The following is a 25859-nucleotide window of genomic DNA, read 5'->3' as shown; positions in this document are numbered from 1 at the left end:
GAATGGGTGAAAAGAGGTGCGACACATATGCACCTCCATTTCTGTGTCAGCAGCCAGTGCTCTGCGTCCTAGGACTCTGTAGCTGATTCTTTCATCTTCATAACCCAAAAATTAAGACTTCAACCTGTTGGTATACATAACAAATATTTTTGTGTTGTTTTGTTTTCCTGGTGAAATGGGAAAAAAAATTCTTACGATTTGAAGGTGGTGACTCACTCAACCCGAAATGAATTCTATCCTTTTGGGGCAAAATCAGTGAAAGATCTGTTGATCCGTTTTAGACTCAGTAGTCTCCTTCTCAGAGGATTTACTGGGCATGTCTAGGACCTGGTCACTGATTCTTTGTTAGTGGAAGGAGGTTTGAACAGATGTATCTCATCCTGCTGTGGATTGCCTTGTATCACTCCAGAAATTACCTTGGTTTTTTTAAATAGATTGTTAGTCAGATGGGAGAAGAGATCTTCAGAGACGTGTCAATTAGGATGCCCTAATTAGGTGGTTATGGTGGCCTTCTCTCTGACTCAACGAATGCTTCAGCCCATGGACAGGAACAACAACAGCAGGAGAAAATCAAGAGTGATGCCATCTGTGGGCATGATGAGCTGAGAAAGCTTTGAACCCTGGTGTTAGTGGCTGCCTCAACTGCTCTTCTGAATGATAGAGTTGCTTTTCTCCCTGCCCTGTGCTGTGAACCTGCAGCCCTTTGTCTTCTTGGCTTTTATAAAAATTGTCCCAAATTACACTTGTGACAAATGTTGAAACTATTTGCTCTGACGTTTCTGAAATGAAATGATGTAACATATTTAAAAGCTGTGTAATTTTCATCAGCCAAAGACATCTGGCAGATTCAATCCAAATTTCTCAACTGTTTGGCCTCCTTAACACTACATTTTTTTCATTAAGTGGAAAATTGCAGACTTTTTTTTTGTTTAACTTTAAAACTTGCTTTTAATGGCAATGGATCGGGTTGCAGCAAAGGATGTTACATGTGCAGAAAGTTTTGAACTCTTTGAGGGAGTATCCCAAATTTGATCAGCTATTAGGAAAGTTATTTTGCAGTGAGAGTGGTCAAGCACTGGAATGCGCTGCCACATCCTGGCTTGGCTGGGCTGGGTGAGGTGTCATCCTCTCTCTGTCTGACTCAGTGAATACTTTGTGTGAAAGTAGAACTTGACTGAACAAAGCCCTGAGCAACCTGGTCTGACTTTTAAGTTGGCTCTGCATTGAGCAGGAACTGGGAGTAGAGACCTCGAGGTTCCTGCCAGTATAAATTATGAGTTTATATGAATGTCTTATTTCTTCAAGAGGAAGGGAAAAAGACTTTTATTGGAATACCCAAATATAACTGAGCAGGGAATCTGCCAGGGAGGAGTTGTATCCACTGATTTAACTCTAAGGAGGCACATGAATTTTGGTTCCACTCGTTATAAGGAAATACTCTAACCTCAAAGTTGTTAACTCTTTTGAAATAGATAGTGATCTGTTCTATTCCTTGTGTGTTTTTTTCAATTATTTTCACTTGTGTGAAGCTTGCTTCCCCGCTCCTAGACCAAATAGAGAGCTTCCAGGATGGCAGAAGGTTTTGAAATGCCAGAAGTGTCTATGAACTAGAGTAAGTTTCTTGTTCAGATTGAGCTGTAAAAGGTTGGCATCCCTGGAACCTGGACTTTCTCTCACTAGTGGTTGAGGGAGAAGATTTGCCATTGTCTGTTGAGAGATCTGGATCTACTTGTGTCAGAACTGCAAGAAGTGGAAGATACAGTTTGGCTGAATGAAGAATAGTTGAACAGTGCAATGCGGTGTGAAACGTTTGTCAACGTTCCCTTTTCAGCGTGTTTCTAGGGAATGCTGTGTAGTCCGTGTTCTGAAAAGACGTCAGCCACTTGGCCATGAGGTCCTTTTTTGGGAAAACCCAGGTGTGAATACGTAGTTGACCTAATGTAAACCTATAAAATCTATATTAAAATAGCAAGGTTATCTGAACTGATTCAGTCAGAAACATAAGTTGGAAACAGTTGTCTTTAAACAAATTTGCTTTTGCTGTCCTGGTGATGTCACCTATTCAGATTTGCCTTGTTTGATGAATAAACAAATTGACACTTTGGCACTCCCATTCTTTTTTTTCCCATGCAGTATATTACTTGAGAATAATGCTGCTTTTTCCTTTCTTTCCTTTCTTTCCTTTCTTTTTTCCTGAAGGGTGGAGAATTCCCTTCCTGCAGGGAGAGGCGGGTTTTTGCTTGTTGGCTCAGATGCATGCCTAACCTCGGAGCAATGCATTTACCTCCCTGGTGGTTTCTGTCATCTCGCTTCAACCTCGTACCGAGTTCTTCATCCTGCATTTTCCTTTCTCTGCTCACATGGAGGCTTGCTGCTGGGTTTGTCCCACCCACGAGTTGACGCGCACGCTGAGCTTTAGCGGCTGCACAAGGACTAATGAATCAAGCCTTTCTGTCGGGCATGTGACGGGGTTCACCGTGCTGTCAGGTAAATTGCCGGGCAGTGATCTCAGGGCCATGCTTACCCACTGCTCTGCAGAATTATGCCTGCAGTATGGTATGTATACCTGAGCCAGCTAATTGAATAAATAATAGTGAAATGAGCATCTTGTGGATTAGGACGACTTATCTTGAGTCTTCGCACACCCCATAGTGTTACTTCAGCCAGCCAAGTGCAAGCTGCAGTTGTCTGCATGCGTGTCCATGCTTTGTTTCGGGTAAACAGAACTGTGGTTTCCAGAGTTTGCCCCATAGGCCTCTTCTGAACCCTCAGTGTCCATTAGATCTCCGCGCAGGTTGTCGTCATTATGCTTCATCTTGTTATGGAAACACCCAGATCCTGGAAAGCATGCCATATACTGATGTACTTAGGAGTTTCTGAATAGCGATAATGAACTGGGGGGTGACAGAGGTGTGCATCTTAGAGTGAGAGAACTGCATGTGTGTGCTCACAGGAGCTCCAGGCTGCCAAACCGAGGTATGCTGGAAGAACTCGAGCAGCTGGTTTTTCAGCTTATGATGATTCTGGCCATTATCCCTTAAACACGAAATGAGGAATACTTCAGTCTTTTACATCATACACATTATGGAAATACATGTTGAGTGTTTGATCGTATGCTTTCATTTAGAACAAATTGTTTAGCTTTCTATGCCTTGAGAGAAAGAAATGACAATTTACTGTATAAGTGCTGTGTATATTAATCAGATGTAATCAGTAATTGTCTCAAATTATTTATGTGCTTATTGTACGTTTCAGGCAGCTGACACTGAACCAGGCTTTGGTACTTACAGAGCCTCTTCCCCATTGCAGGTACATGTCAACCTTATATTCGCACCCGGATTTTCCAGAAAAAGGACCAAAGGAGATTAATCAAGAGCTGATGAACTCTGTGAGTCACAACCCACTTCTGCTGCTCACTCCTCAGAAGGTCAAACGCTACATCGAAGCGCTGTGGAATAAGAAAAGCTCCGGGCAGCCCGTCACCTTCACAGATATCTTTGGAATGCTGATAGGTGAAACGCTTATCCATGATGTGAGTTCCTTTTTCTGTGATTATTAGAGTTGTGAAACTACTGCGTAATAACCACTGTTGCTGTTGTTTTGAAATGCCCTTGGTAACATTTAACAAAGCATGTTTGGCAATAGGAATATTTAAAGTTGTAGCCAAACAGCTGCTGGATAAGGAACCTGTAAAATGCTTTCCTTGCTCTGGGACATGTTTCTGAAGGGTACTGATTTCCTTAGGAGCTAGAAGAGCATCGTGCATTCGGGTGCAACAGAAATTACCTCAGCCGCTGATCATTGCAGCAAGCTCTTAGCGTTGTGCATTGACCATGAAAGTTACTGCTCGAGCAGTTTCAGCAACAAAATACAAAATGGTGTAACCCTGTTCTGCACATTTTGCTGTAAGAAACACAGCATTTGCTTAACAAAACAGTAATTTCAAGGTGAAAGAGCCACCTTTCTGTTTGTTATTACTTTTTCTGTTCTGAGAAATGAGACAATAGGGAGGCTTCTTACTGTTATATATTTGGGTATTGGAAAATCCAGATTGACTGACTCAGACACAGAGGCTTCAAGTGAGTCAGGTGAGCAGAATTTGGATATGATCTTATGAGATTGCAAAGTGTTGATCAGTTCACAGACGTGTTCTATACACTTGTGTATTTAGTGAGCATACCTCGCCGTTAGGTTTTAAACACTCTAAATTACTGAAAAATGGGCAGCGCTGCTGGCAGTAACTGTGACACGTAGGGTCAGGTTCTGATGACGAAGGGATATGAATGACCCTGTGAGGCTGGTTAGAAGTCCTGGTTTACTGAGGAGTTAAACAAGTGCACAGATGTTTAGCTTGAATCTGAACCGGACACAATCAGTGAAAAGTGCAAATAAGTCACAGATAACTTATCTTAGTACTGTTATGTCATAGTGACTTTCTGTCTGCCTTGATTGCAGCCTCTAGAGTATTTTCTGGGGAGATGTAGATCCTTGGTTAGCAAATGTGAGCCTCTTAACAGTCCGTTTGCTTTCTTAGTTGTCTTTGCAGACTTTCCAGAAACAGAACAGATTGAAACACATTACGTGATCGTTAATGGCAATTCTGCCTAAGAGGTTTTGATTTGTTTGCATTTTTTAAAGTAGCAGAGGGAAAAGCCCTTGCTTTGTACAGCAGTACTGTTTTCTTTTTGGCCGTGTTATTTTGGATTCCATAACACATGTTTATTTAAGCTTCCTACCATGTCTTCTCCCACTCCTTGCTTCTTGAATTGTGCACTTAAAAGACATTCAAGCAGATTGCTTCCTTTTACCAGTTCTTCTGTTCTGTTTTTCTTGGACATAACTGAGTTTGTCCATTTTCCTTCTCTCTGAAGATTTCAGAAAAGTGAGTAGTCTCGGCCTTTGCAGGATCCCTTTGGACATGGTATCTTTCTTTTCATGCAGAGAATGGACACCACTTTGAGCGACATGAAAGAGAAAATCGACAACGCACAGTGTGCTCTCCCACTCTTTACATGTCTCCATGTCAAACCAGATGTCTCAGAGCTGATGTTTGCAGGTACGATTTCCACCTGGGTAGTGAGTCCCTTGTGAAAAGAAGAGAGAAGTGTGTGGCTGAAAAAATAAGCCTTTTTTTAAATACTTATATCCTGCAACTTGGTACTCGTTGGAATTATTTGTCTTATGGCAATGATTAGGAAAGAATTTGCCATGATCTGAAACATTCTTTGGGGCTTAACAAAATTTGCATTGTTATAGGCTGAGTGCGGAGAGATTTTAATTTATCAAAAGCATAGGAAGCTGCGATGGTGAAGGCTGCACCAAACAGGCACATTATATGGACAGGTCTGATGGGTTTTAAAAGGCCGTGGGGAAATGGACGCATTTGTGTTCAGCGGCTTCTGGGAATCCGACGGTAGAGTCTGATGAGGAGGAGTTACTCAGTGATTCTCCAGTCACGATTCTGTTGGTGCAGTATTTGCACCACGTTCACAGGGTGGTGGAGAGCAGGCGCCACGTGGACGTATTCCTCATAGTGTACCATGAAACTGAGCCTACTCTTGGCTTTCCAGATGCATCTTTTCCTGTCTGTGGAAAGACAGACTGTGTTTCAGGTCAACAGCCTTTTATTTCTCTATAGTTCTTGGGTTTGGAGACTTATTTTTAGACCATCTTGTAACTATATTTGGAGCTTTTGTCTTAAAATAAGTCTTAAAACAATAACAGCCTCTAGGTTTCTGTGAAATGTTAAGTGATGGCCCAAGTTTTGTTCTCTTTCTGTTACAAAACATGGATTTCCTACCAGTTGAAAAGAATATTGGTTATCCATGGAGTAGCCAAGTACCCTGCAGGAGTCAAGACGAAAAGAAAGCTGCTGTTTCTCCAGCAGCAGAAAGCTGCTTAACATTGTTATATCAGGCAGGTGAAGGGAGATGTCTTCAGTCATACAGGATTATTCCTCTTTCTAAGGAGAGGGAACTTGGAATTGAACAAACAAATTAGATACAGTCCCTCTTTTTTACTTCTGGCACAGTGTACAGTAATGTTGGTGGCACAGAAGGGGCTTTTGCTTTTATTTCTTCACTAGGTTTTAATCCCACCTGGTAGCCTCAGTTGGGAGTGGGTCCAGTTGTGCCAGATGCTGTACAAAGAAAAGGATATCTATGGGTCTGTATAGTTATACGTAAGACTGAGAAGGGAAGCACCAAGTGGCTTGCCCAATACTTATAAGTTATACATTGTAGCCACACTTCCTAAAAAGATTATTTGGAGAAGTTGCTGTCAGAAGTTAATGGAATGGAAGACAAGGTTGTAAATTACATTAAACTTATCGTGGGAGGATGTCTGCTTTTCTCCTTAGGAGACTGAAACCTTTTCTTTGAAAAGAAAAGTGTTTTGTTTTATGATGAGCATCTGTTTTCTGAGGAATTTTATTTGGGTTACTTATTTACTGGTTTAAAACCAAAATTATCTTCAGCTGATAATGGCCTTGTCTAAGCAAGACCAGAAGCACCTGAAGGCAGGTCTGTCTCCTCTAGCCTTACCAATTGGCCTAAAAAAGGGGTTACCTCTGCCAGTGGCTCTTGTTTTTGCTTCTTTGAGGCTATCATCCTTATCATTACACAGGATTCTAGATCTGGATCGTTTCTGTTGCAAGCCTTTTTCCTCCTTTTAGAACTGAACAGCTGTCCTTTATGTGAAACACAGAGTAAGTTTTGAACAGAAATACTTACACTTCCTTATTCACTTGACTATAGACGTAGGTGTGATCATTCGTGTTGTTTCAAGTTGAAATGCATTAATTATATCAGATAACATTCCTTCCGGGAGTGATGGTGCAAGGTTTCATGCAGCTGCTAAGAGCTGTCATGCCCCAGGCTCTGCGTGTTTTGCCTGCCAATAGCATTTCTGACCCAGGCGGCACCCAACAGTGCAGTAATCATTTTCACTGAATGTAATTACAGTGATTTAGTCAAAGACTAAATTTTTAATTACTTTTTTATTAAGATAGCTTCCACAATGATAAGAAATTACCTGAAGATACTGATATCCAGTGTTTAAGAGGGGAGCAGAATTTAATGTTTGGCTTTGGCGTTGTGCGCTTCAATCCCCTTACAGCCTCCTTCACCAGCTCTGCTGCTGCCGCAATGCCAGAGCAGTCAAAATCTGGAGTTTAGGGTTTTGCTCTTGAAAGTAATTGTAGTAAACATATGTCTGTGAGAGGGTGAGTGCTTGTTGCATCTGCCAGATGCTTAATGTTGGCACAGTATCACCTCTCTGCCGTTCCTCCAGAGAACGGGAGAAATCTGTTGCATCTTCAGCTGGTATGAAGGAGTGCAGAGCTGTGATCAAACTCAGATCAGGGCCACATCCAAAATGCAGTGAACGCAGCTGAGAGGTTTAACTTTGCTGCAGTTTAGATTGAGCCACAGCCAAGAAACCAGACCAGTTCACTGGGATATAAACACGACGTGTTTCTCTCGGTATAGAGATCTCGTCTCTTGTGCCATCCACGTCCTGCTCATTTAATGGGCCACATCTCCAGGAGCTTCTGGAATGGCAGAAACTAATGCTGAAGCCCTTTAAGTTTAAGACAGAAATCTTATTTCCCTAATCAGGATACGTGATTTGAGAAATTGCCTTCTTCAGTGCCAATACAAATGAAAGTGAACTATCACAGATTAAATGGATTCCAGTTCTAAATTCAGTTTCCCTGTCAGCTTGGTTCTGAATGCATATCTGCCAATTCCTGTTTATATAGCTAGAGGGAAATGCCATTAAATTCCTGGACTTGGTCTTCAAAGGAATTTCCTTCTGCTCCAATAAATGGGAAGATTTGTGGGTGGTTTATTTGGAAAACGGGATGTCGTATTTGACTTAGTGTAGATAACAGAACTCCAGCAGTCATGATTAAATCTTTCCTTTCCAGGAGAAGTGGTTAACCTTATCCTTAACATTGCAACAGAAACACTGAGGATCTTGAGGAATGGATGGCATTCTATGGCTTGTGGGGAGTTTTCAGAGATGTTTCTTTTGCCTTTATATTTCAGAATTATTTCTAATTTGTTTTCAGAAGCATTCAAATCAATCACTGCTAAAAATGGAAGATAAAATAGACGAATGGTTGAAAAACTAGATTTTGCCTTTATATTTCAGAATTATTTCTAATTTGTTTTCAGAAGCATTCAAATCAATCACTGCTAAAAAATGGAAGATAAAATAGACGAATTGTTGAAAAACTAAAAATGTAGGGTGTTTTTTATTTGTTATTGCTCCCTTTTTGAAATGAATTCTCTGATGTAAGCAACTCCACCGGTAAAAAAGAAAGTATTTAAAAACCAGCTAAAATCCATTTTCAAAAAGGGCCTGCATCATAGAATGTAAATCACTTCTGAACTTTCCTGCTAAGATCATGAAATGCATTTGAACATTTTATTCCCTGTTTTTATTGAGCTCTCAAAGCCATAAAATGGCATGTACTTTACAAGATATGTTTGGTATTAATAAGTTTCTCAGCAGCTTCTCAGCTTTGCTTTTTCATACCAGATCTCACTAGAAACTTTGGGGTTTGGTGGAACCAAATGCCTCTCCTAGAATATTTCACAACTTTTGTGATAGTAAATAATTTTCCTGCTGCCTTTGTCCCTGCTCTCCACATTTTCCATAGGATCACAGTGGAAGGGAAGGAACTTGGAGCTTAGACCCGTGTTGCATTTCATGTGAGAAGGGATCCTGTTGAAGCATGAGATGAAAACCAGATGTAGTTTTGTTTTTCTCATTCGTGATTGCTACTTTTATACTTCTGTTTTTACAGCCTCATATTTTATTTTAGCAAAGATTGTTGTGATTAGAGAGAATGAGAATGAGGTTTCCCTCCCTGCTATTAGACTAGACTGTCCTTCATTTGAGATCAGAGTTTTGACTTCTGCACAACCTAAGAGCTGTTCCTGTTGGTTACTGAGCTTCCTGTTCTAACTAGAATTTATTTGCTTGGCAGAGGTGTCATTTGTTTACGTGTATTCTGTTTCTCTTCAGGTCGAGATGGCTAACTAAGCACAGCTCCGTTTCTTATTTTGCAGACTGGGTGGAATTCAGTCCATACGAGATTGGTATGGCAAAGTATGGCACTTTTATGTCTCCCGATTTGTTTGGAAGCAAATTTTTTATGGGAACGGTAGTGAAGAAGCATAGTGAAAATCCCTTGCATTTCTTGATGGGTGAGTATGTGACAGAAAGAGACTTTAAAATTATTTCAGCAGCTCATTGACAAGGGCTTTTAAATGCAATCACACGAAGTGTGAGACAAGAAGTAGAGTTCTCAGTGTGTTGGAAGACATCCATTTGAAAGATTTCACAGACATTGCCATGGATTGGCATTCCCTGTGATTTTTCCTAGTATGAATTTCTGAGCTTATGACTTAGCATGTCCTACAATCAGAGGTGTGTTCAGCGAGCAAGCAGCTGTTTAAACAGTGCAGTATTCCTGTGTTTTTCTTCTACCACCTCCATTCACTGTTTCTTTTTTCCCTTTCAGGGGTCTGGGGCAGTGCATTTTCTATATTATTTAACAGAGTGCTTGGCGTCTCCAATTCTCAAAATAAAGGTCCTACCATGGAAGAAGAATTAGGTAATACTATTAAATAATGCTCCTACTATGCCAAACAATCACTAGGAAGATGGAAGGATGGCAGTCTGCTGATAGCCTCTCTGAGAATGTGGAAGTCCAGCGACTTTAACTACTGACTTTGCTGGGTGCTGATGAGGGCAAGGAAAGAGGGTTAATAATTGTCCTTCTTTCGCTTTCGTTAGTACTGGTATCAGAGGTACTGAAAGTCATATGCACATAACCAACTGTTTTCATGAATTTAAAATAAGCCAACTGCCATTTTTGTGTTGTTTTTGGAGATCAGAAGCTGACAGGTACTTGATAGTTCCTTGTGTGGTTCTCGACACAGGACTGTGCTGTTCAAGGGATTAGTAAAGTAAACACAGCTCTGATCATCTCTGGGTTGTTAGAGTGTTGTAGTCACCTGTTGGCATCTGATCCTTTGCTTTTACTAATTTAATGATTTTGATTTCACCCGTAATGCAGAAATGGCAGAACGAGTGTAACGAAAGAGTTGTAGCTTGCTTTGGACAGACTTCATTGTGTTTAATTTGAGGGTGCAGCTGATAAAGAAAGGGGTTTTTTTCACTTCTTTTTTCCTATTCAAAAGAAAGGATTGCAGGGAAATATATTCTCAGTAAATAAATTGTGATTGACAGCCAGGTTTTTCTAAAGAGCGTGGAGAGAAAATGCAGTTTGGGTTGATTTTTTAACAAAATCAAACAAAAAACCCAACAAGCCCCCCAAGTCTCTTAGCTGGCTCCGTCTCCTAATAGATGGTATTCAGCTGTTTGATAATATACTTATTTATGGATGAAAACGAGTCCTCTGCCTCCAGGTTCATATTTCTGCTACACCTCATGAGTGTTAACACCTACTAAGATGGAGGATCTCTGTCAATAAATTTGGTAGTGGAAAAGTCTGTGTTAATGCTTTTTAAGATGCTGAGGAACAGACTGTTAGCTCTCATCCGTGGCTCATTTCACATATAATTTAAAAATATGCTTTGAAGTGGGATTAGATGTGAAAATACTGATGTGACTTGGACCACAATCTATTACCAGAGCTGTAGGTGACACCTTGGTACCACCAAAGTGAAGGGCAAAATGCCAGTGACCATCAGAGGAGCCAGTGTTGCACACAGCGCCTGTAAATCACACCCAGAAGCTGTAAATCATAAATTTTGCATGGGAGTTGCTTTAAAGAGATGGTTCGTTGTCCAAAAATCGCATTTGTTGTTTTTGTTAGCTTCCTTTTTTGGTTACCGATTTTTATTTTGCCCTGTCTCCTGTGTCACCGCTCAGGAATTCGTGCATGTTTGTCTTTGGTGCGTGTTTGTCCGTGGACGGTATTTGAGTAGTGATTAAGGACTCACCGAGTATTAGAAAGAAAAGGTACTTAAGGAAAGATGCATGGTGACTAAGCTCTTCTGTGTCTGTGAGGATTTTTGCAGTGTTGTATGCAAGTCTAAGTCTAATCTTCTTTAGAAGAAAACGCAGCAGCGCTGGTCGTCTGCATCCAGCGTTCGTTACCAAGGGTAATAAAGAGGTGGGCTTTTACACTTGATGTGACAGTGACTCTTCTCTTTCAGCCAGGCATGCTTACAGGAGTTGGATTCAGACTTAAGCAGAAAGTGCAAAATGTGACTGCCATTGGTAGAAATGACAGCAGTTGTTGGGTACTGCGGCCCAAAGCAGGGCTGTGCCACCAGAGACCAGCATCTGCATTATCCTGGGAGAAAACGTAGACGTTATTTCATCTTCGTTTTTTGATTGAAGAAACAATTAGTTGATAACATGTACGAGTTTATTAGTCCAACCCTCATTCAGTTTATTTTAACTGGCTTCAAATTTCAGTTAGAGGTGATTCCTAGAGTACATCATGCTAGGGAATAAAGGGTTCAGTTTTCTAGTGTCTTCTCTTCGATGCAGGTGCATCACTGGACTTCAGTCTCTGGCTGCAGTCTCTGTAGGATATAAACTTCCAAGATGAGGCTGCTCAGAGCACACTGCAAATCTGCTGCATTGCAAGAAAGGCTTCCCTCCACAATTAGTGGAAATAATGTCAGCCTATAATCCATTTTCACATGGATTCCCCTCCGCTACCGCCCTTACCTGAGGAGCGGAATGTGTTGCTTTCTCAGCTAATTTTGACTTTGAAGTAATTCCTTGAGACAGTACTGAGCAGTTAGCAATGACTTTGTGGTTGTTTTGGAAACAAAGCTGCGAACCCTAACAAAATACAGATTTTTGCCAGAGATATTCACTCATTTCTGTTTTTATTTTTCTCACTTACTGTTATGAGATGAAAACCAGTCTTTTCTACCCATGCAAACGCATTGGCCTTGATTTTTCACACAGTCTCCAGCAGAATTTTCATAACCATCTTGGCTTTTGTTTTTCCCCCAATATTTTTAAGAGTACCCATCCATAAATGTATGAAAAAGGAATTATTTTCTTTTTAATTAGCAAGTAATTAGTAGAAATTAATGTTGTCATCCTAGTTCACTAGGAGTTACTGAGAGGACGGAAGCTATTCATCTAAATTTTAATCAGGGTGAATGAAGTGTGTCAGATATGAGTGGTAGGTGCTGCTTTAGGACAGCATTCTGTTTTCTTAGCCCTTTGGCTAATCTGCTTAGTGCAGGAGCTTTGCAGAACTCGTAGGCTAAAGCTGCTCTGCTCAGATTCTGAACACAGAGATGTCCACAGCAATTGAATCTCTTCAGCTGTATTTACTGTTACGAAGACTGTGTTAGTTTTATGACTCAAACTGTTTCGCAGTTCTTAGCTGACAATGAAACCCTAGCGATTTAAGTAACGTTATATTTCTTTCAACAGAAAATATTAGGCTAAAGCACCTTGTAAGCAATGACAGTTCAGACAGTGAAGATGAATCACAGCATCCAAAAGGTAAGGAAATCCCCACCTTTTATTCCATAGTTTACTTACTTTCATCAGCTTTCATGTGGCATGGTCAAGCTCGTGGATGTTGGTATTCAGCCATAGCCAGTTTTCCTTAGTCTTACCACTCTTGTAACTGAGAAGAGCTCTGCTTTCATCTATACCACTGAGAAAACTTAATTGCTTACACCAAGGATCTTAAGGGGACCAGCGGCTCAGCAGAATGGAGAAATGTTGAACAGGAGACCTCAGGAGAGCCTTTGGCTTGACTTCACGCCTCCTGCTGGAGCTGATGATCGTATGGTTCTCTCACACATCTTCAGTGTGACATCAGCCTAGCAGGACTTCACAGAGGCCTGCAATTTCACTTACATCCAAAAATTAGGCTTGCTGAGCCAGTGATCTCCAGAAGTCTGTTGCCAGCAGGCTACTGCGCTCAGAGGCACATTCAAATTGTTATCAGCCCAGCAAACTGACGCTACCCATTGTCTTCAAGGGTCCCTTGATCAAATATTAGTTTGTGTTTCCAACATTCACAGATGTCTTCAAGCACCTTTAGAGATGACATCTTGATACAGGAAATTCCTAGTGCTTGGCAAAGTGGTTTAAGCAATGCCCAACTCCAGTTTCCCAGAGGAGCATAACCACATGGGTAGCATTGGGCAGCGAGAAGGAAAGGTCCTATTGAAAATTGTCTTTGGGCACCTAAAGAACCTGGGCATTTCTGAGATTTTAGTCAAGGTCCCTGTCTCATTCTAATAATGATTTCTTCTGTATTTGATGGTCCTTTTGAGCACAACAGGGATTTTCACCTGAAGAAATCCATGATTTTTTTAACAACTAAAGCAAAGATGAAACTGCAGCTCTTTGCAATTTTAGGATCTACAGGAGGAAAAGGAAAACTTGTGCAATGAGACAGTGAATTATGTCATTATCTCTGTTAAATTATCACTTCTTCAGTTCCCCTTATCTGTAAAATTATAGGGAGAGAATGATACCACGTTTTGTGTTTATTGGCGGATTTCCTGTTTAAACAGTATAGCCAGCACAAAACACTGCATTTCTGTTTTAGTTTGTAGCCATAGTGGCCAACGTACAAATACGTGATTTGTAAACACCTGGTAATCCCTCTCACTTCTATAGAATGTTTTTGTGCAGATGTTGGACCTCTAAACTTTGTGATGCCTGATGCTTGTTTTCTCCGTGCTTATGTACAAGTCAGCTCCTTCCACAGCCTTGATTAGACAGGCACATTTCCGTGCTGGATGTAAAGTATCAGTCCTGAGCTTGAATCCTCTCCTTATACAAAGCACCTCAAAAAGTCGAGTTCTGACAGTACAAACACAAGGTGACACCAACCTGAGTTAATTTTACAATGACATCTAATGTAGACATCTAAGTCTGGATGTTTTGTTGTACTTTTCAGTTAATTAAAACCAGATATGTACAGTTTGTTGCAAGGATATTTCCAGATATTTCAGAATTCTCTTTTATGCAGGCTGACTTTGCCTTCCTAAAGAAAGCTGGGTTTCTTGCAGTCAGCAAAGGATGGAGAAGGTTGTCAATACACAGCCAGATGAATTAGGTCTACATAGAGTGTGGATCTTGGTGACTCAGGTCTGTGCCCTGAGCCCAGGAGGGTTTGCATTTTGCCTGCTAGCACAGGTAGAGCCATATCCTCATTGCCCTTGCCATCCAGACTAGTTAAGTCCAGCTCAGGTCATCTAACACATTCCCAATCTGTTTTCCTGATGGACACATCCACACCAGTACTACGCTGCAGATGGAAAGTTCTGGTGGCCCGTGAAGGTAAGAGGATGGTTTCTCTCCATTCCTCTGAACATTCAGTCCACATCTGCTTGAAAAAAGGCTGTGACCCAGTTCCTTCTATTTTAGTAGACCCTGAAATCTTGGGTTTGTACTTTACATGTTATCTGTCTCACCATTGGTTATTTTCATTTTCCTGTACAGGCACTGAAAACGCTGAGGCAAGTCAAGAATATCAGAACAGCAGCCAAGAAAGCTGGGTGCAACGAATGCTGATGGCCTTGGTGGGCGACAGCGCCCTTTTCAACACCAGGGAAGGGCGTGCTGGGAAAGTGCACAACTTCATGCTGGGGTTGAACCTCAACAGCTGTTACCCGCTCTCTCCTCTGGCAGACCTTCTTACGCAGGAGTCCGTGGAGGAAGATGAACTGGATGCAGCCGTTGCAGGTTAGATCATGGAAAACCTCTGTTACTGCGTATTCGTTAGTGAAAGCAGCAACAGCGAGCCCTCAGTGTGGTAGCATCAAGCTATGAGGCTTACACCAGCAGGTAGCTGAAGGCAGGAGAACGTTCATGTAGTAGCAGCTGTGGGTACTGATCAGCAGCAGAGGTTGTGAGATGGGTGGGTGTCTGTCTCACAGGACAGTGACTTCTGGCTGTGCCTGTGTCCCGTGGCAGAGCGTGCAGAGCAGGCAGGACCTTTTGAAGGGGAAGCGGCTCTTTGTTTTGAAGGAATTGCTGGCAGAGGTGACCACGCTGCTTTAGTGTATGGTGCCCTTCATTAAGGCCTCTTTCTCACTCTCTTGAACTTCTCCAACAGATACCCTGTGTTGTTCCTTTTCTCATACTGGTCCTAAGCCTTCTGGTGCAAATAAAACTTTTCCTTCTCCTCCTACGAGGATTTTCTGTTCCAAAAATTTTGTAGCTCTTCCGCTGTCTTTGCCTTCCTGTGAGCACCCTGTGGAGGAAGCACACTTCTTTACGTGTGGATCCTTGCTCTGCTGACTCCATGTTCTTCCCAGTGTGGCTGATCGGTCGGGTGCAGTCACGTTTCATGTGTGACCGATGTGTAGATGCATCCACATTTCACCTTGGCAGAAGCAGGGATGCGGATGGAAAGTGAGAATTTAAGAAAACTGTTGACTTGCAGAAGTTCAGGTTCTTCCCCACTCTGCGAAGCGTGCGGTGCCTGGGACAGCAGCTGCAGGAGAATTGGGAGTCACGTTCAATTGGCATCTTGAAGATTTGCTGTAGGCTGTGTTTATTACAATCTCAGTGAGAACCAGTGCATTTGTTAGTAACTGAGGGAAGGAGTGACTTCCCTGAAGATGCCTACTTGGTGGAGCCTTCACATACAGTTTCTGTGATACAAACTGTAATGCTTCTGGATTATTATGGGTTATTCATGAGATCCATCTAGCCAAGGACCTAGAAATCTCTGGAAGTGGTGCTCCTCCCATGCTGTTGTGTAGCAGCACAGCGCTGCCAACCATCCCTCGTAATAACAGCGGTCACCTCAGCCCTTGTTTTCTATTCAGAGGAAGGAGATTGTCCTGGCTGGCCATTATGCAATAGTAAATACCAGATGTCGTTTAAAAGCTTAAGTAGCAGACATGCTCTAATGTGTATTTGTTAATGTAACAAATCTCTTTGAGTGGTTATACAGTAATTTCCATCTGCACTCCATTTTCTAAATATTTTTATCATCTCAGAGGTGTTTACAGCTGGGTAATCTTAATATTTATAATAGTTGTAAAAGAGGCAGGAAAGCGGGTAGTAAATTTATGGTTGGAAAAAATGACAGTTGATGAGTATTTTGCATAATTAAGGCATGTGGATAATCTTCAGAATCAACTATCAACTTCCTGGGTTTTAATTGAATTGAAATAAAATGCTGGTTTGACAGAGTGAGCCTGCACTTCTGAGACAATTAGCTTTGAGGGCCTGAAGTTTCTCTGAGTGAAAGTCTGGCACAAGTTTGACGTAACTGTAATGTGTTTGGTGTTAGCTGAAGCTCACATTCATAAACCTGAACTAACAACTCAAATCTAATAGCTATGAGTAGTTGCAGTATTATGGTCAAGAATAGTTGAAAACCCCTTGATATTTCAGGAGTTGATGTAAAATTTAATCGGATAGTAGTGCATCCACATTTTAATGGTTTGAGTTTTGAGAAGCCCAGAGGAGTAGACAGAAAGGAAACTTTGGTGTAAATTTTAAATACTGGGTATTACCAAGGTGCTGGATGCATTTAAGCTTTGCACATTTGTTCCTACCACTAGGAATTTACTTTTCCTGAGTACACATGGGCAAGTCTGAATTGCTTTAGGACTTGCTTTCTCTTATTACCAGACACTTCAAAGGAGAAATACTGAATCAAAAAGGCTATAAATAATACTTTATGTCTCCTTGGAGTCAGATGTTTGGCTTAGTTTTGCTACAGATTCTGTTCATGCTGAGCATTTTCTTAATTGATCTCAAATATGCTTTAAAACTTTACAGCCCTTGGATGATTTCATTGTGAACTCAAGAGTTTTTCTGTGCCCTGATAGTGCAACACACAAAAAACACTTGAGAAAACGCCAAGTGAATAACAAGGAAAAAATAACTCATAACCCCTGCTTCCTTATTTCAGTATTTATGAAAACTGTTAATAGTAGGCGACATCAGTAGCAAGTGCCCTTTTCATCTTCCACAATTCCATTGAAGCTGCCATCTGTGACAAAGTTTGGTCTCCAGAACATGCTGTCTCTTATTTCCAAACAATTCTTATCTGTTTGCGTATCTGATTACTGCAGATCAGGTAGGCATGCTGTGCTGGCTTGACACAGAGCTGTGCTCCTAAACATCTCATGCTTCTCTCCGTTTACTGTTTGATGGACTGAAAGCTTCTCATAGTATGGATGCATCTTTCCTAAAAGCTGCCTGCATGGGCTGAAAATTAATGTGCCAGGCTCTCAGAGCATAAATACTTTGTCCAGTCTTCATACAGTTTGATGAAAATTGATGTATTGACTTACCGGGGCTGCGTATATAGAATGATTGTCCAGGACTCGTGTGTTACAAAGTACGAAAAGAAGAAAAGTTTCTTATCAAGCCCTTCAAAGTGACTGCAGCCCGGGTTATGGAGCACGTGACTATAAGAAGGATGTTGAGATTCTAGAGCGTGTTCAGAGGAGAGCCACAAGGATGGGGAGGGCTCTGGAGAACAAGCCTGATGAGGAGCGGCTGAGGGAACTGGGCTTGTTTAGCCTGGAGAAGAGAAGGCTGAGGGGAGACCTCATCACCACCTACAACTGCCTCAAGGGAGCTTGTGGGAGAGGTGGGTGCTGGGCTCTGCTCCCAGGTGATGGGGGATAGAACAAGGGGAAACGGCACCAAGCTGTGCCAAGGGAGGTTCAGGTCAGAGATAAGGAGGAAGTTCTTTCCTGAGAGGGTCGTCAGGAGCTGGCACAGGCTGCCCAGGGAGGTGGTGGAGTCACCATCCCTGGATGTGTTTAAAGAGCAGGTAGACGAGGTACTTAAGGATATGGTTTAGGGGGTAGACAGGAACGGTTGGACATGATGATCTCAGAGGTCTTTTCCAACCGAGCGATTCTGTGACTCTGTGATTCTTTTAGCACCAGGAGTGCTCACTGTGCCTGCCACCTCTCCCAGGAGCAGCCGCAGGCCCAGCTGCAGTGTCCTGCCCTGCAGGCAGTGGCCTTGCTCACTGGTGCTGTGTGCTGCTTCTGGCTCGGGCACCAGAGCCTGCGTGCACCAAATGAACTGCACGCCGAGTCTGCCTTTAAAGTCAGGTTGTTAAACAGTGCTGCATTGTCTTCATCACCTTTTGAATTCTGACCCTGTGACGTGGACTCAAGTTGCATTTTGGAACTTTTCAGTTCAAAGATTAGACGTGTACTTCTAAAATGAATTATAATAAAACCGCTTAAGGTGAATTTCTTCTGTAATCACAGAAGCCCATGACTAATAAAAACAGTCTATGTGGTCGTTGTAAGTTTATTGATGGCATTATGATGTTTTAGCATTTAAAATATCCTGAAGTTATTATGATAAATATGATGATGGTCACGAAGACTGTAAGCAACAGGAACCGTCTTGTTCTTCAAAGCCATTCTGGTAGGGGTTTGTGTGTGCTCCTGTCACAAACATTATTCTAGGTGGTGCTGTTCCTGTTTAACGGATCACTGTTGTCTTTCAAATTCAGATTTTGTAAAATAAGGTAATACAAAACTTGAACAAAAATGTTTCTGCAGTTTGTTAAAATTTCTAATGAGATCAAGGGTTAAATTGTGTGTGAAATGTCTCTAGAAAAGGAGGGGGGACACAAACCGAGCTCACTTGTGCTACAAGAATCTGTAGTAAGTGTATTTTTTTTCCAGTGTGATGATATGATGAATTTGATAAACAGTGATACGTTTTCATTGAGTTATGCTACTTCATGGTTATGAAATAAATGTGGTGCTAAAATAGATCTGTAAACACACTTAGCCCTTTAGCAACAGACGACGATTTGAAAGTGTTTCCTCCCTTAGAAATCAAGGCAAATATTAGGAAACTGGTGCTTCATTTCTCAGCAAAGTGCCCCCTAATAAATAATAATAGTAATAGCAGAAATAAAAAAGAAAACTATCTGTTCTGAGACTTTTTTTGCTGCTCATAACAATAAATTTTTCTCGTGGATCCTGAAGTGACAGAAACAAGAGTTTGAATTGTTTTTGATGGATTTTTTCACATTAAAATAGCTTTTTTCAGATTACACCCTTCGCCAATACGTAGGTGCTAGGAGATTCAATTACAGAAGGAATAATGACATTATTCTATTCAGCATTCCTTAGATTACACTGCCCTCTACAGATACGAGCATTTGTTTTTAGTCCAAAGGCAAAAACATGCACCGAAAACATTTCTAAGATCTAGAGCAAGACAAGACCGTCAGCTTTAAGTACTGCAGGAATCATTTAGAGAGTTGGATAAGTGCAAAGACACCCAAGAAAAACTGGTTGTTTCCTTAGCTGCACCCAGGGAATATTGGGATTAAAGGAGAAACATCATCTTCTCCAGCTCTCAGGTGGGGTGTTAGAGATAGAAGATTTTGTTCTCTACCAAGACAGCAAGAGCAGTGAGTGCCTTACACGTAATTCTGTCTGATGTTTAAATTTCAGATACGGATATGGGTTACTGTTTATTTTCATTCCTACTGTAGTAGTGAGTATGGGGTCATGAGATTTGGTGTGGGTTGAAAAACGACTCATTTGCCTTCATGGTCCTAATTTTAATGGACAGAAATTCACCATTCTATGATTCTCTGAAACAGAGGCAGAAAAGCATCCCTCGAGCAAAGCCACATCAAGGCTGTTTGGCAAATTTCAGTTACATGGACAAGGGAAGCTGGGAGAGAACCGGGGGGAAGAGCTTTGGGCAGGGGCTGTAGGACACTGAGGGGATGTATGTGTGTCCCATGAACACTTTCCTTGGTGTATGGGTTGGTAGGGGTGAAGGCATAAAGCTGGGAGGTATAGGGTCAAACCTGGGCCTTTGTCCCTTTTGGTTTTGCCTCGAGCCACCCCTGCTTCTGCCTTGGGACAGGGCATATGGGTACCTGACCTACTGAGGTTCCTTCCAGCTCTGTTTATTTCTCCTCAGTCCCCCGTTGTTAAGATGAGAGTTAAGGTTGCACGTGAGTTCATGGTGTGCTTGGCTGGGATACTCTACATCTTGAATTCTGTGAAATTTTCTGGACTTGGGGAAATGCTTGAAAACCCATCACAACTGCAGTTCTTAACTTGTGTGTCTCATTTGTTCTTTGTAGATCCTGATGAGTTTGAGAGGATATACGAGCCACTAGATGTGAAGAGCAAAAAGATTCATATAGTGGACAGCGGGCTTACCTTTAACCTGCCGTACCCACTTATCTTAAGACCTCAGAGAGGTGTTGATCTCGTCATCTCTTTTGATTTTTCAGCAAGACCAAGTGATTCTAGTCCTCCTTTTAAAGTAAGTAAGACAGGCCATTCCTTTCTTTGTGTTCATGAATGTAAGTTGACTCGGTTATATTCTTCCAGTCAGGCTGGTTGCACATTTCATGGTTCTCAAAGGCCTTAGTGCTGTTGTATCGGCACCATTGGAGCAATTCATTTCCATGTCAAGGCAGAATATTGCACTCTGCCTCGATCCATAGAATCACAGAATGATATGGGTTGGAAGGCACCTTTAAAGGTCACGTAGTCCAACCCCCCTGCAGTGAGCAGACAACCTCAACTGGATCAGGTTGCTCAGAGCCCCATCCAACCTGACCTTGAATGTTTCCAGGAATGGGGCTCCTGTCACCTCTCTGGGCAACCTGTGCCAGCGTTTCACCACCTTCGTAAAAAATTTCTCCTTTAGTTTAGATCCATTACCCCTTGTCGCATTGCAGCAGGCCCTGCTAAACAGATTATCCCCATCCATTGTATAGGCCTCCTTCAGGTACTGGAAGGCTGCTGTGAGGTCTCCCTGGAGCCTTTTCTTCTCCAGGCTGAACCCCAGCTCTCTCAGCCTTTCTTCACAGGAGAGAGATCCCAATCTTCTGATCATTGTTGTGGCCTCTGCTGGACCTGCTCCAACAGGTCCATAAATATTTACATTTTTCCTTGGCCATCTTTTGCTTCAAGCTGGAGTCCAGGCTGTACAGAGCCCTGTGATTGTTGGTACTACATGTGTAATGGGCTTCTGGTGACATCTAGTTTCTGGATGCTGTTCCAGTTTACGTGACTCGCGTGATACAGCTGACATGAAGAAGGCTAATACAGTTCATTTGGAGTAGTAGCTCTGGTTTTTTTATGGAAGCATCGCCTGCACACTGAACTGCAGGGTTTTATTTTATGTCAGTATTAAGCAATGAAGTCAGTCGTTTCCCCTTGTGCCAGTGCTGTAGCTCTGTACAGCTGCTCTCCTGTCTGGTGCTGTGATGTACATGAATGGTTTTCTGTCATCATCTTGAACAAATGTCTCTCTGTCACTCTGCTATTGCTAAATATCTATCATTCTGGAAGTGGGGCTAACTGTTAATTGACATCTCACTAGGATAGTCCCAGTACTGGTTTCAGTAGGATTCCTAAGTCTGCTCAGGCAAGAGCAAAGCAGGCACAGAAAAATCCAGCAGGTACCGTTCTGTACAGTCTGTATGACCTGTGCATCCACACGGCTCCAGCCGATCAGAAAATTAAACTGTTGGGTCATTTTGGTAGCTAACACAGAAAAAGCAGCACTTACAAGACTATTGTGGGTTAGTCTAAAATGAGGGAAAATTTGTTTGAAACCCTTTCAGGTTCTAAAACACAGTTTTAAGGAAAGAAGAAAAGTGGCCTGTTTGAGAAACAATTGGCATTCTTTGTTGCTGTACAGAGAAGGTTCAGTTAGAACAGAATATTTTTTCCTTCCTTTTGCTATCAAGGGACAAAACCCCAAGACAATATTAGAAAATAACAGCAAAATGAACTCTAGATCAATGTTCTGTAATGTCTTGGTCTCTTGGGGACTACCGGAAGAGCAGAGCACTGAGAAGGCTCGGACTAGTTGTGAGATCCTTAATTGACTGAATCACACAGTCTGTTTCTTCCTTTTAATTTTCTATTTGTTTATGCATTGAGCTTTCTGTCTTCATCAGCTGCAATTTTCCGTGCCATTTTGGGGAACGTAACGTAACATGGAGAGACTGATTGGAAGTCAAGTGGTGTCCTGAAGGTTTTTCTATAACCTCTTAATTTCTAAAAGGCAAAAATCCTTTTACGCAAGTAAAAATGGTGGCAGAATCAAATGGTGCCTTGGGTTTTCATGGAGCCACCACTGAAGGGAACGGTTCATTGTTTCCGAAGCACGGACGTGTGTACAGTGAAGAGTGACGTACCTCTGGCTAACGCGCAGGCACGGGCCATGGGCAGAGGCTGGATGCTAATGGCCTGAAGGACAGGAACCAGTGTATTTACTGGCCGTGCAATCCCACAGGTACAGCTTGCGTTACAAAGAGTAAAGGCCAGTTCAGGAGTTGACCTGTCTCTGTGGGAGCGCGCTCATGTACTTTTATTACTCCAACACGTAGGGAAATCAGCCAGCTGAAGTCAATGACTCTGCTCTTGTTTTAGCTTTTTACACCCACTATCTTTTAATCTCTCGCGTATCCAAAACAGTTGCCCAAAGAAGCGTCCTATTTCATTCAAAACCAAGATTAAAGATGTTGACCTTCCCTCTCCTCCCTCTCACACACCCTCGTTACATGCTTTTGAGTCACTGTTTACAAATTATTTTGTTTACTGAGTTGTCACGAGGAAATACTAATAAAAAAAAGCCTGTTTTCCAGACTTCTTTACTTAGCATGCTTTCGAATGCTACTCTGGCTGTGATGTGACTCCGAACATAACAACGCGTGGATTGGTGTTTATTAACTCTCATTGGTTTCCATAGCACTGAGGCTCAGTTTGCAAGTAAAATTATGGATGGTTTTTTCTAGCTGTCTGCTCTGTAAATTCACTCGAAGATTTATGTGACAGACCGGCTCTTTCCTTCCTGTGAATCATCGCAGGTGGTGTAGACTGGGCAGGCTGAATTAGGTGCTCATTTTGCCATGGTGGGTTGTCTATTCCTTGACTGGCTTGATCAGTCCTTTTGCTGTGAGGAATTGTAGAATCATTTGGTTGGAAAAGACTTCTGAGATCATCGAGTCCAACCATAACCTGTCCACTACTAAACCATGTCCCTAAGCACCTCATCTCCGCATCTTTTAAATCCCTCCAGGGATGGTGACTCCGCCACTTCCCTGGGCATCCTGTGAAGCACGAGTTCATAAACCTACCTCTAGTAACCAATTTGACCTGTGTGTCTCTACATAAAATCTCACTTTGCAGCAGATGCTCATATGCACCTGAGTCTTTGTTATCTTTCCAGGAAATTTTGCTTGCTGAAAAATGGGCCAAAATGAACAAGCTTCCTTTCCCGAAAATAGACCCAAATGTGTTTGATCGAGAGGGCATGAAGGAGTGCTATGTGTTTAAACCAAAGGACACCTCTTCGGAGAAAGACTGCCCAACCATAATCCACTTTGTTTTGGCCAACATCGACTTCCGGAAGTACAAGGCTCCAGGTGAGCACACGGGTTCAGGTGCTAAATCTCGCTGTTCCTTTGAAGCTTTGTAACGACGTGGTGGTTCGATACTGAAAATGTTTTGTCTCCAAAATAACTCTTAATTCTCTCTGTAGCAGTTAGGTATTTTAAGAACTCTTAACAAATAAGATGTCCTCACACCCAGCGTTTAGACTGTGTTTTTGTATTTGTTCTGTACGCAGGCGTTCCGAGAGAAACACAGGAGGAGAAGGATTTTGCAGACTTTGACATTTTTGATGATCCAAATACGCCGTTCTCTACCTTCAACTTCCAGTATCCCAATGAGGCTTTCAGGAGGCTTCATGACCTGATGGAGTTCAACACCCTCAATAACATAGACGTACGTATGCCAGCATGGCAGGGGCTTCAGGGGGCTGGCTTTTCAAGCAGGGAAGGAGACGATGTGAGTAAAGCCCAAGTAGGCTGCGCAGAAGGTGTAGGGGTTTCCTTCACCGTCTGTCTGATTGTCACGACACACCAAGTGCTGCTTGCATTTAGTTGTGCCCCTCGCTGTTATCAAAGTTGTGGCTGGATCAGAGTCTACTATACCTAGAGGGAAAAAATCTGCTTTATTTTAATGAGGGCTGGAATATACCACAGGTCAGTTCAGGGACTTTTTAATTTGGTTCTTTTGGTTTTTTGTTAGTTTACCATCAGAAGTCCTCCAGGGTAAGTGAGCAATGTAGGCATTGCGTTCAGGATTTTATACTCGGTTCTCTTGCTTTTCTAACTGGGAAAAACGGAAAATGGAGACTTTTTCTGAAGATGTCTGGTACCGTCTGTATCAGCGAGCTCAGTAATAATTCATTTAAGTTGATAACAGCTGTAGCACAAGAGCATGATCACTGCATCCACAGAGGGACTTGCCATGGTCACAAGTGTAAGTAGGCATCCTGGATAAAGACAGGATTTTTGTTTGTCAGTGTAGTGGACACATCTCATTACTTCAGGGACAAAGGAAGCAAAAGTGAAGGTTTAATCTTTCTCAAGATGATAGTTATTATCTATATCCTTTAAGAATGTATTTTCTCAGTGTCTGATTTACCTTTCGGAGTTGCATTGGGACTGAGTTTAAATGGTGTGTATTCTTGTGTGACTTTGATGGTGGTGCTATTCTGTCATACCTTTCTATATTAACTACATTAAGTGAGTGTTTTGTACAATCCAGAAAATAGATAAGATTCATAATAATACTTAGCAATGGCTTTGTTCAATGATGGAGCAGTGCTAAAAGCAGGAGCCATGGTTGTTAACACCTGAAGGGGTCTTTTCTATCATTCTGATATCAGTCTATCCTATCCAGTAAGTCATTAAAATGTGGGTTATTTCTCTGAATGACACATTGTTCCCTGTGTTCCAGGTGATCAAGGAAGCTATGATGGAAAGCATTGAGTACAGAAAAGAGAACCCATCTCGCTGCTCCGTGTCCCTGAGCAGTGTGGAAGCCAGGAGATTCTTCAACAAGAACAACCTTAACAACAACCACACGTAGAGGATGTGTCACAGGTCCTGCTCCATCAAGAAGCTGGTTCTGCCTTTGTAACTGGAGTCTAAAAGACGTTCTCAGAGCATGGCTGCTCCTGGGCAGGGCTGTGCCAAACTCCTGAAAACATTTTCTGGTGAATTTTCATGTTTTGTACTTCATTTTTTTTAAAAAAACCAAACAAACCTAGGAACATAGACAACATTTCAGTATGCTGGTATCTTTGTTTTAGAAACTATAGAATCAGTTTATTTTGACTGTGGCCATGGAGTTCAGTGTCTTTTTTATTTCCTCACAAAATTGTAAACACTGGTTTGTCGTAGTGGGGCAACCGTCTGATTTTTAATTGGTGTAAACTGGGCACATCTTGAAATGTAAGATCCAACCAGAAACACGATAGAATGAAGCTTTAATAACAGAGACAACGTGTGTACCTGGGCCTGGGCCCAGATTCCGCTCTGCTTTGTATCATTGAGAAGAGTTCCCCTGGCTTGGCTTTGCAAAGTCAATAATTGACAGCTCGACTGGGCAGCAGCAGCTCCCTGGTCCCTAAACTTGCCTGGCTGCAGACCAGCTCCATAGCCTGAAAGCTGAGTTATACTGGAAGGAGTTTTGCTCCCTGGTAACTGCTGGCTACGTGGGCTGTGCTGAAACTCCCGTCACGCTGCGGTTCAAATTTCACTTGTCTTGCATGAGTGGAGTCTCTTAAAACAAACAGCAAACTTTTGGTAACAAACAGGTGTCAAAGAAATGGGCTTTATATAGCTTTGATGGTCTAAGTCAGATCCTCAGCTGGTTGTTAATGCTTGTAGGGCTTTGGTGGCTGATGCTAAGGGATCTGCTCCTCAAACTTCTAATCACAAATATTTTCACAAAGATTTACTGCTGTTTAAGGATGTGCAAAACATCCAGCCCCCTGTATTTTCTTTTTCTCTTTTATTCCGGAAAAACGACATTGCT

At 42.0% G+C, this 25859-nt stretch overlaps 1 protein-coding gene across 1 annotated transcript in view; it reads left to right on the top strand.

Annotated features, from left to right (window-relative positions):
- Nucleotides 1–25027, top strand: part of PLA2G4A (phospholipase A2, group IVA (cytosolic, calcium-dependent)) — a 62734-nt gene extending 37707 nt beyond the window's left edge. The window contains exons 9-18 of the mRNA XM_010179427.1: nt 3310–3532; nt 4942–5056; nt 9078–9215; nt 9533–9625; nt 12445–12516; nt 14479–14721; nt 20090–20274; nt 23200–23395; nt 23599–23756; nt 24777–25027. Of these exons, the coding sequence (XP_010177729.1) occupies nt 3310–3532; nt 4942–5056; nt 9078–9215; nt 9533–9625; nt 12445–12516; nt 14479–14721; nt 20090–20274; nt 23200–23395; nt 23599–23756; nt 24777–24908 (1555 nt within the window). The 3' untranslated portion in view covers nt 24909–25027. The remainder of the gene's footprint in view (nt 1–3309; nt 3533–4941; nt 5057–9077; nt 9216–9532; nt 9626–12444; nt 12517–14478; nt 14722–20089; nt 20275–23199; nt 23396–23598; nt 23757–24776) is intronic.
- Nucleotides 25028–25859: the final 832 nt, after the last annotated feature.

The sequence above is a fragment of the Mesitornis unicolor genome, unplaced genomic scaffold (assembly GCF_000695765.1).
Source record: "Mesitornis unicolor isolate BGI_N332 unplaced genomic scaffold, ASM69576v1 scaffold2752, whole genome shotgun sequence".
Classification (NCBI taxonomy): domain Eukaryota; kingdom Metazoa; phylum Chordata; class Aves; order Mesitornithiformes; family Mesitornithidae; genus Mesitornis; species Mesitornis unicolor.
This window is presented reverse-complemented; position numbering and strand designations above follow the sequence as displayed.